This window comes from Zalophus californianus, chromosome 6 (assembly GCF_009762305.2).
Source record: "Zalophus californianus isolate mZalCal1 chromosome 6, mZalCal1.pri.v2, whole genome shotgun sequence".
NCBI lineage: Eukaryota > Metazoa > Chordata > Mammalia > Carnivora > Otariidae > Zalophus > Zalophus californianus.
In genome coordinates, this window is record NC_045600.1 from 72,791,389 (window position 1) to 72,802,618 (window position 11,230).

Below are 11,230 nucleotides of genomic sequence, written 5' to 3' on the forward strand. Positions count from 1 at the left end.
CTTTATATTCTCGTGTATCCATGTGGACCAGCCTATAACCCACTGACTGCCAGAAAAGGGGCTAGGAGTTGAATATGGAAAAAGTAATAGGAAGTCAAGTCATTGCTGAGTGATTCTGTCTCTTTTCAGCACTGTGCCCCAATATTTAGAACTGTGACTGTCATGTTCAGCACTCACTAAATATTTGTTAATTTAAACAAATTAACAAATGGCCTTTACTTGAAATACAGTATTTATGTGGTCCTAAAATAATACCAATTGTAATGAATACTATCTTTTTAATAAAAGCATTTCAGAAGAAAAATCATAGCATTTAATAGTCAAATATTTTAGTAGTCAAATATTCCTAAATTTCAGAATAATTAAAAAGTGAAAAATAGGAACTCTAGACAGAAGAATCACCATAAATGAAGTTGTCAAATCCCTATAGAAAGACCTGAAATTCTTCCTTATGTTCTCACTGTTTTGTTGACTCCCACATAAGGTGACTAGTGTCTGTGAATCAGGCAACAAATATTAATGCTATACTCTTACAAGTTTTAGCCTCAAGGATACTTTCCATTACCATGCCTCTGTTACATTTTGTTGCCAAGATTTAATAAAAAAAAAAATTCCCCCTAAGGTAAGAAATCACGTTTATGAAGATAAAGTTCTGGAGAGGGACATTTCTTCTCTAAAGCCGTGTAAACATCATCTTTAGACACAGAGATGGAAGCTTCTCTCAAGCTGTTTCCTGGAGGCCACTCTCTACAGATTCAGATCACGGAGCTTCATGAGTCCAGAGCCAACATGGGAACGCTTTCCCAGATGCAGAGTTAAGTAAGAAATTCAGGCCTGGAAACACTTTAGGTTCATGTATCCCTTCACTTCCCCTCCACCTTCCAAATCACATTGTCAGTACTGCCACAAAACTATGCTGAAAGGAATTTGGGACAAGCCCCTACAAACTTGTATTCAAATATGCAGGGAGAATCCCATAGAGGTGGGATGATGCTGGTTGAAAATAAACAGGGAGCGACTGGGTGGCCCAGTTGGTTGAGCTTCGGGCTTTTGATTTTGACTGGGGTCATGATCTCAGGGTCATCGAATCAAACCCTGCATGGGGCTCTGCACTCATCAGGCATCTGCTCCAAATTCTCTCCCTCTCCCTTTTCCTCCCTCTCTGTCCCTGCTCCTCTGGTGCTTCCACGCATTCATACTCTTTCTCTCTCAAATGAGTAAATAAATAAAATCTTTTTAAAAAAGAAAAAAGAAAGTAAACAGCAAAGCACATGGATGCAGAAAGTCATTATCTATAACTTTAAAAAGAAAACAACCTTCAGGCCAATGAAGGCCTACAGGAGAAGTATTTTGAATTTTGGGTCACACAAGAAAACTTGAACTACAGTGAGGAAAGATAAAGATAAATTGGTTGAAGCATTTTCAGAATTTGTACTGCATATATCTCCATGAAATGTGATGGACCACATACATTACAAATTGCCCTCTAAGGGATAGACTAAAACTCTCCAAAAACAACCAAAATTTTTCTACCAGCTGGCCGAGTAAATGTGAAATATTATTAATCTCTCCTCCAATTCAACTCTAATACCTTCTTCAATGAAGTGAATCTCATCATTGTGCTTCTGTCATTCAAGAAGTGTCCTGTCCAGGACATATCTTTTGGAAACTCATGGAAAAAATTCCTAGTTAATATATTTTTAATAATCTTATCTTAAACATTGAAAGAGACAATACCAGACTGGTCATGCAATTAGTACACCAGGCCCCTTTATAAAATCCAATCATTTAGCAGAAACAAAATTAATTCAAGTGGCTAAACTACTGAATATCTCTTGGCCATGTCAACTGACAAAAATTGATGTAGCCTGTGTTAGTCAATATGTTTTTAATGTAGTTCACAGGTACTAGTGCCTGGTGCATGTTAGCCTTATCCCAGGTGGCCCTGCATCCTACCCTCAAAAAGCCCTATGCTGTCTTACCATAAATTCCTCACTGTAGCCCACATCGCTCAGATGTCCCAACCCATATTTATTCCAGCATCACAAACTGAACTAGATAAGAAAACCCCTGACACTTTCCTTTCATCCAGGCACAGATTGCTCTCCTGGCCTTTCATTTATTCACCTTTACAGGACCTTAACCTTTGGTGCGCTGAACAAAATCCCAGAAAAAGGTTGCCATTGAGACCTGTGAAATGACTTTATTAAGTGCTATTTATTACCACTTCGGCAAATAAAGTAAAAGAAATGGATCCTTGGTTACATGTTTATGAACTAGTATGATATCATGCACCCTTCACTAACAAAAATTGAAAAAATTATTAATTTAGAGATCTTAAACTGAGGTTCTCTAAAGAATCAGCAGAAGCAGATAGTCCACAGATGAGTGCATATGGAAGATCCTAGAAATAAGCATGTAATTGCATGAAGCAGACAGATCCACCAAGGCCAGTAGAAGAGAATTCTCCTAGATGATTGGAACCACAGATTTTAATACTTTCCTTGGCATTCTTTTGAGGTTATTTTTATCCTTTTAGAGGTACTTTCCCACTTGAATGTGAAAATGTTATGTTTCTGATTATCGCGACTTTGTTCTCTTACTAATAAAATAACTTGCATGCATATAGCCTTTATTTGACATAGTACCCATCCTAGTGCTATAGTTCAGTTCTGGATAGACACTGCTAGTGCAAAAATGTTTAAGAATTATTGGATATGTTATTTCATATCAACTACTGGAAAAGCCAAATAATAACCATACCCTAATTGGTACTGCTAGAGTGAATCCTCATTAATTAAATTACCCTTAAAGTGTGAGGAAATATATATTGATAAAAATTTAGGATAGAGTTTGTACAACTAACTTGTGTATAGAACGTGACTCAACTTGATTATATGAGATGATCCAACCTTCAACACCAATTCTGCAATATCAATTGCCAAATATATTTTGTAGAACTATAAATCAAGCCTCTAAAGGAATTCAAACACTTGAAATGATGAGCTATTCCTATGAAATAACTTCAAAGTTCAAAAGCTCAGGGGTAGAAAACACTGAGAGTGGAGATAGAGGTGAGGTCATGCGTGTGCCCTGTGGCACGTGCTTCCTCCCACCAAGACACATGGTTCTCAAAAGTTTATGGATTGTATGCTCCTGTTAAAATGACATTCTTGAAAGCACAAAATAAGAAAAGACCAATGTTTGCAAGGAGTGGGGAATATGGAAGCGTGAGATGGCATTAGAATAGCACAAGGGAGTTTTGGGGAGCAATAAAACTTTCTGTATCATGATCCTGTATGGTTACTGGTTATATACAATGTACTAAAATTCAAAATTCACAGAACTGTACACCAAAAATAGTCAATTTTTCCTAACAATTTATTTAAAATAAAAAATTTAAACACTGGGATCAAAATGGCAAAATAGAAATTTTCTATCATCTCCGCTCTCCCCCCAAAAAAACCACTGATTTTCCATGTCACACATTAAACTAAAAACAGTGCCTATGAAGAAGTCCAGCAGAGAATACATAACACACTGTGGAACATCAACAACAACAAAAAATTCTGATTTTGACAGATTAAGGATGGCATGAAGAACAATTTCACTTTACCTTCATCACTCTTGCCCATTGGCACAACTCCGAGCCAAGAGAAACCTTCCAGCCTGAGATTTCCCCATAGAGGGAAGTGAGAACATATGAGTGAACACATGGCCCTCCAGCACTGGAGGATGTTCCCAAAGAGAACCCTCTTTCTAGTCCCATCCAGGATACTGAGGTGTACTGCTCACTGGGGAGTGGGGTGCTCCTAGCAGAACAGAGCTCTTGGAGGGCAATAAACCAACAAGGACCCTACAAACCACAGCACAGCCTCCATTAGGAATCTGCCCATGAGCCACTGCAGATGGCCTGCATGCAGACCCCCACAAATGGTCCATGGGCACACACAACACTCAGTTCCTCATCCATATATCCCCCAACCTACAGCCTGTCACCAGCATACAAAAGGGGTTAACAAGAGAGAGCTTCTGTAAGCAGCAAGCGAGCATGTGCAGAAAGCAACCCCACTCTCCTGGATTGGGAGAAATCACACATATGCAGTCAGCACCATCCTAGAGAAAGCAAACAAAAGGGAGACTCTCAGCACCTAGTCTGGCTTCACAGGATCAAGAGAAGGCCTTAAAGGTTGTACCACATTGTCTCAGGAAGTAGGAAACAAATAGCCAACCATGCTGAAGGTTTAAAGCCTGAATGTGTCTGGATCTGAGCTATGTACTCATCGCACACTCTGGCTAAAGCACTTGTTTTCTTCCACTGCATCAGTTCTCATCTAAGTATGATCAAGCATTCAAACCTGTAGGAACTGCACCCTCTCTGCCACTTCTAACTTGATTTGAGAAGAAATAAACTAATAATAGAGAAACATGCTTCCTTCTGACTCCATCATCAGTCTTGGAGGAAATGGACCAATCAAGAGTCATCTTCCTTCTATGGTACAGGAGCTGGTGGTACAAGGAGGGAAAGAATCAAGCCCGTTGACATGTTGGGCTACAGTACTAACCTCCTTTGGTCAAATGTGATAAACTGAATTTAGTCTGAGGACTTTCCCAGCAAGAGAAAGCCAGTTACCAAATACCTAGCAATCATAACTCAGCTAAGAGGAAGCACTGTCCCTGTAACAGTTGCCAATTATGTCCATCGTTAGTTACGAAGACTTGGAGGGACTTTGAAAGGAGCCTACCCTTGAGCAGGGTGGGAGAATGAGGGAATTAAATATTTACTCCATTTGTTTCATCCCATTGATTTCTCTGCAGTACTAGAAAAATATTTTTTTAAATAAAGGTTGTGGTTAGAAATGTTTAATTCAAACATGAACATGTGGAGGGAGGTTGGTAGCATGTCATCTCTACATTAGCCATTAGTCCAAATGCCTTCATGCAATCTACTAATAATAGTAAGGTGGATACATGCGTATAAAAGTTTTCCCATATTTCTCAGAAAGGCTTTCATTATAATGATAACAAAAAATTACAAGTGCAAGAATAAATTGAATAATCTTCTAATAGCAGAGCATCATTAAGAAAGAGAGACATTAAAATGGAAAGAAACAGTATGTTCTCAAACAATCAAATAATCACATACACACTTTAAGGACTTCTATTTTTCACAAATCAATTTATAAATATAATTTAAACAGAAAGTTTAAATTAAAATTATGAGTAAATAACAGAATTGTCCTTTCCTTCTTTCTTTATCATCTACTGATAACCAATTATGTAGAAAAGTTTGTGCTAGGTACTACAAATATAGCAGTGAATAAGATATAAAATTCTGTCTTCTAAATCCTGTGAGAGAATTATTGTGACCAGATATGTACAGAATTTGTAAACGAGAATATTTTTCTGAGATTTATCTGAAGCTCACATTGTCAAATCACTCCCTATCTTAATTTCTCTCAATCACACAAATAGTACACACCATCCCTGGGCTCTGATCGAAATCTCATAACACAATTTCTGAATAGAAAGTGATAAGACAACCAATAGAAATGGTTGTCAAATTATGCCCTGAATTCAGTGGAACAAAATGAAAATGAAAATGTAATTAATTAAAATATCTCACAGAGCTACAGTAAGACACAGATTAAATGAAAACAAAACTAAAATTAGGGGTGCCTGGGTGGCTCAGATGGTTAAGCGTCTGCCTTCGGCTCAGGTCATGATCCCAGGGTCCTGGGATCGAGCCCCACATCAGGCTCCTGACTCAGAGAGGAGCCTGCTTCTTCCTCTCCCTCTGCCTCTCTCCCTGCTCATGCTTTCTCTCTCTCTCTGTCTCAGTATCTCTGTGTCTTAAATGAATAAATAAAATCTTAAAAAAAACACTAAAATTAAAACAAAGGAGATGTTTGAGGTAATGACATGATGAAGTGGGGAATGCTAAAATCAAAACACATGAAGTGAAAAAATCATGATCCTAATTGTAATAAGAATTTTTTAGACTAACAGGAATATTAGCAATACTATATGATTACAGAATTATCCCATTTATATTTGCATCTTAAATACTTCTTTATTTGGCATGTAATGTTTCAGAATCAGAAAAATCATAATTGCTGCTTTTGAAACACAATATTTAAGTGCCCATCGATAATAACGACTGTAAAACTGGTACTAGGGGTTATTTATAGGAGAGGAGTCTCAATAGCAAATGTAGAGTTCCAAAATACCTGACTTTCAAAATAAAACATTACTAACTCCATTCAAGAATCCATTAAACAACAGTCATCCAACAAAGTATTCTAACCCTTTTTGGGTCACCTCCATCCTAATAGTTATATAATTCGCTTTTAATGTCTAAAACATTAGCTTCCGGGGTAACTGGGTGATAGGCATTAAGGAGGGCATGTGATGTGATGAGAACTGGGTGTTACATGCAATGGATGAATCAATGAACACTACAACTGAAACAAATGATGTACTATTTGTTGGCTAATTGAGTTTAAATTTCAAAAAGTGATAAAACATTAGTTTCCACGTGCAGACAAACAAAAGGACAAAAACTATACTTGAAGGTCTGTGTCAAAGGACAGGGGCTGCCCCACACCCAGGTTTGAGTGCAGGTAGCAGGTGCCTGGGAAGCAATGTGTGCTTGCTGCGCAGAAGTACACAGCTGAGTCTTCGGGCTGGGTGTCTGCGATGTGCAGGGAGAGATGTTTGGCTGTCCTATTCAATAAAACAGTGAATCTTTGGTGTTCTTTTGTGGCCATGGTTGAACGAATGTATAGAAGGAGCTGGGGACCTTTTCCAAACTCTTGCTTATACCAAGGGAAGTACTCTGAGGCACTGTCTGAATAACTGCAGTTGATAACAGAGCTGCTTCCCTGCTGCACACTCAGGGTAGAAGGATGCTGCTCCACCTTCTCTCCTTGGCTGAACCCTGTGCAGAAAGAAAAGATCAGAGAAAGGAGAAGAGATTCCAGGTTAGTCTGCTTCAGAATTCTCTTCTTCTACACTAACTGAAGGAAACCTGAGTAAAGCCAGTCTTGACTTCTGAAGAATATCCACTAATATACTCTGGTTCCCGTACTTGCTCAACTCACAGTTCAGCTGCAGCCACGAGAATATGATTAAAGCTCCTGTGGATGTCTTCATGGTTCCTCCCAGTTACAGTCACTTTCAGAATCGCAGCCTCCAGCCAGCTCAGCTCCTTCTCTTGTCAGGCAGTCCCTTCTTTCCTCTAACAGAGTACTTTCCCACATTGTCTACCAGCCAATAAGAAAAAGACTCTGCTTCTGCCATAGCCTAGTCAATCAGATGCACTAAAATGAACCCTCCACGTGTTCTGCATCAGCACAGGTGCACTACCATCTTGTGGTCACATTTCTACTGAGCTCACTGGGGAAATGTTCTTCTCTTAGCCTGTGCCTCTGAGGGACTCACATGCATCAAGGCACCAATCAGTCAGGCAAATTATATCTTAGAATAAGGATGAAGTGCACAGTAAGAATGTGGAGACTGAGATTTATACCTCTGCATACTACTGAGTCACTGTTAGTATGTTGGAAAGAGGTAGATGCTATCGCTGTTTATTCAGCGATGGGCCTGGTATACATGTTTGAAAGCAGGAAGGAATGATGATTCACTTCCTTCCTGTTCTACCAAATCTACTGTCCTCATTTGTCTGTTATGGAGAAAAGCTCTTTGTAAAAGGAACATGTGTCCAAAGATTACAGTAAGAGAGAGAAGATCATTTGATATTTCAAATGTCTCTGATCTCAGACTCTGCACCTCCTGGCTGGTCTTGCCCATGATCTTGCTTTTTGCAGAGGATTGACAGTACCAACAGTCAAAATGGGGAATATTCCTTCAGTTAAGATGACTGTGACAAAAAGTAAAGGACCAAATCTAAATGATAAGGGAGCAGGGATAACTTCCATTCGTTATTACTATTTCAACTATAGGAAACTTTCTGACCCAATATTAGACTAATTTGCATAGAGAAAGCTGACATACTTTAAGAAATCTATTTGGATGCTGTGTGTCTTATATTCTGCAAAGTATTGAAAGACAGAGTAGAAATTCTGATGAAACATCAAGCTTCAAACTCAGAAAATATAACCACCTGTAAGTTTATTCTTGAGGTGATTTCCTTTTCTCAGATCAAAATAATTGACATGTCCTCCAATGCAATCACTGACACATAGTCTCAGGAGAATTTCCTCTAAAGTATTAACCATCCATCCTGTCATGCTTCCCACTTCCTGGCCAACACTGCTTCACATATCATAGTCCATCATATTCCTCCTGAATGCCACTACAGTATTCTTTCCCCAGGACTCATTGATAAAGTTCTCTAGTCCTGTGAGTTTCCAGAATTATCTCTCTCTGCCAAAACCCCTTTCTCGTTCACATTAATTTCTTGGAAATTTGATGTCCTCTGTAAGAATAAATCCAGGAAACCATAAATATTGTGTGTCCTCGGGGAATGGTACCAACAGGAAACTGGCCCTAAAGAACTGATCAGGAGAAATGGTCTCTGGGAAACCAAGACTACCTCATTTCCAAAAGTGGAAGCCCCTTTCCTGTGATTCTTACTCATGGATCCTCTGAAATGACAAAGGATAAGACTCATCTTCCTTCTATCTCTCCCACCCTGAAAGATTTAAAGACAGCTACAAGAACATCAACTCAATATATTAATATATGTGTATATATGAAATGTTTTTATGTATGGAAAACTTCTTGGTTCTGAGAATCTTCTTTCACCCATTGCCCATAAAGTAAGAATTCTCACACTCTTCTCTGAGTAAATTTCCCTCTTTTCCAAGATAGATTATTTAGGTCAATGTTTGCACTTTTGAGACGTGACACTCAGAACTGAATGTAATGGTCTGAATATGACCATTCTTTATATTAATGTTTTTCTACTTATTAACTAGTGCACAGATAAGGCCATCCCTTGTGCAAAATTCCTAGCTCCTTGATTATTTCATAGACTGTTTTAGTATGATTATAGTGTTGGCCCAGAAAATCTTCATCTACCAACTTCATGGACTGCCAGCTGCATGAGTCTTCCCAATGATCTTCTTTGCAGACAATTTGTGAGTTCTGCACATTATGCTCATTGTGCCTTCAAGGATGTCCTCCCAGGATATTAAATATATTTCCTTTTTAAAGGAAAGTCCTTAGAAATACATGGAGGTGTTCACAGGGCAGCATCACCGTTGGCTTACTCCTACAGAAACAGTGAATGATGCATGAGTTTGCTGGTAGAATAACAGTGGCTCAGCCGGAGTCTCCTTTCCTGCCCAAAGTCTCAGACATTTACACAAATTGAGACTCTCCATTCAGGGTTTCAAACTGATTGGACCACTACTTTCTCAGACCCAAACCGCAGAGATAAATGTCTGGGCTTGCATTAGACACTTTATCCTTACTCAGCATGATGGTCCTACAGCAAGGAGGCAGGAGAATGAATGCTAAATAGGAAGTTAGGAAACCCAGTGTCTTTCCCCTCCAGCTCATTCAGTAACTAATTGTTCACTAACTAATTGTTGTCTTGGAAACAGTCTCTCTTGTGTAAAATGAAGTTGGACTCAAGAATTACTAAGGGCCCTTCCAGCTCTAAATTTCTTTTATACTATATAACGAAGCAAATACTTACTGATGACTGGTTCTATGCAAGGTGGACAAGTGTCAGAGTGGGGTGAAATTGCCTGCATCATGGAACCCCAGGCCATTTTCACAACCATGTGATCTAGTGGGTCTGAGGTTGATCCTTCAGAAGCAGAGACACAGTCCTCAGGATGAGATCCTATCTGGGTTTTCATTTCTTCTATGAGATCACTAATGTATCAAAGAGAAATAAGTCCAAATTAACACTGAATAAAATAGGACTTTTATTCATTGAGTATAGTCCTTCACAGGCATTGTCGAGGGTGCTCTATAGCTGAGCCATGGGTAAGTGGGATGTTCTTCTGGAGTCGTATTTCTTATAAATATCTATTACATATAACTTACATATTGTATGAAAAAAAGAAAGAATCTCTGCAATTGAGACAACCTAGAGGAGGTGGATGGGTTTACTAATATGGAAAGTGAGAAGCACTATTTAAAACAGCCTAATTGCTTTTTGGATTCTGGTTTTCTCCTTGAAACCTTAGTTTGGAGGTTCAAAATTTCCAACCAGGGATGCCTCTGCAATTTTTGAGATCATTTTAAAATGAAAACTTGGGAACATCATTCAAAATCAGGGAAAAGGTATCATTAGGTAATGTTTCTAGGGGAATCATTTATCTAAAATGCTATAACTCTTAACTCATACATATTAGTTTCATGTCTCTCAATTTAATTTTTAAAGACTTTCTTTTTTTTTTCCAAACATTTCAACCAAGTTCCAAGATAATGAGGCAGATGTACTGGGGCTCCAGTGCACCTCCTGCCCCACACAGGCATAACCTTCCCATTACCACCTTCCCCATGGCCCTTTCACAGTGGAAGACACTATGCTACCGTATCATATCACCCAAAGCACACAGTTTATCTAGGGTTCATTCTTGCTGTTGTATGTTCTATGGATTTGAACAAATGTGTAAAACATGTATCCACCATTGTAGTATCATAGAGAGTAGGTCATTCCATTAAACACGCTCTGAGCTATACTGATACCTCTTGCTCCCCTCAACCTTTGGCAACAACAATCTTACTCCCTCCAGAGTTTTGCTTTTTCCAGAAAGTCGTAGAATCTGAATCATACCATATAGCCTTTTCAGATGGGCTGTTTTCACTTAGTAAAATGCATACAAGATTCCCCTATCTCTTCAGGGCTTCATTTCTTTTTAGCAACAAATCATATTCCACTGTTTGGATGTACCACAATTTATTTATTCATTCACTTATTGAAAGACACTGCTTATTTCCAAGTTTGGTAATTATGAATAAACTGCTATAAAATACGTGTGTACAAGTCTGTGTGTGGACATAAGTTTTCAAACCCTTTGGATAAATACCTAGGAAGGCCGTTGCTGAATCATATGGTAAGAGTATGTTTAGTTGTGTAAGAAACTGCCAAACAGCTTTATTGAAATGTCCATGTATACACTTTCAATTTGTAGTAATTTCCTGACAATATTTACTACACCCTTTGCTGCCTGTCAAAGCCCCAGCTAGCCCAAAGCAGGCACAGGTACCACAGGTGGCCCTGCCAACTGCTCAGCTCACAGCTGTG

At 38.7% G+C, this 11,230-nt stretch overlaps 1 gene segment (V, D, J or C); it reads right to left on the minus strand.

Annotated features, from left to right (window-relative positions):
- Nucleotides 1-6,126: 6,126 nt before the first annotated feature.
- LOC113908993 lies at nucleotides 6,127-7,183 on the minus strand. The segment is given in 2 exon segments: nucleotides 6,127-6,940; nucleotides 7,104-7,183. Coding segments are annotated over 2 exon segments (429 nt in total).
- Between the last annotated feature and the right edge of the window lie 4,047 nt (nucleotides 7,184-11,230).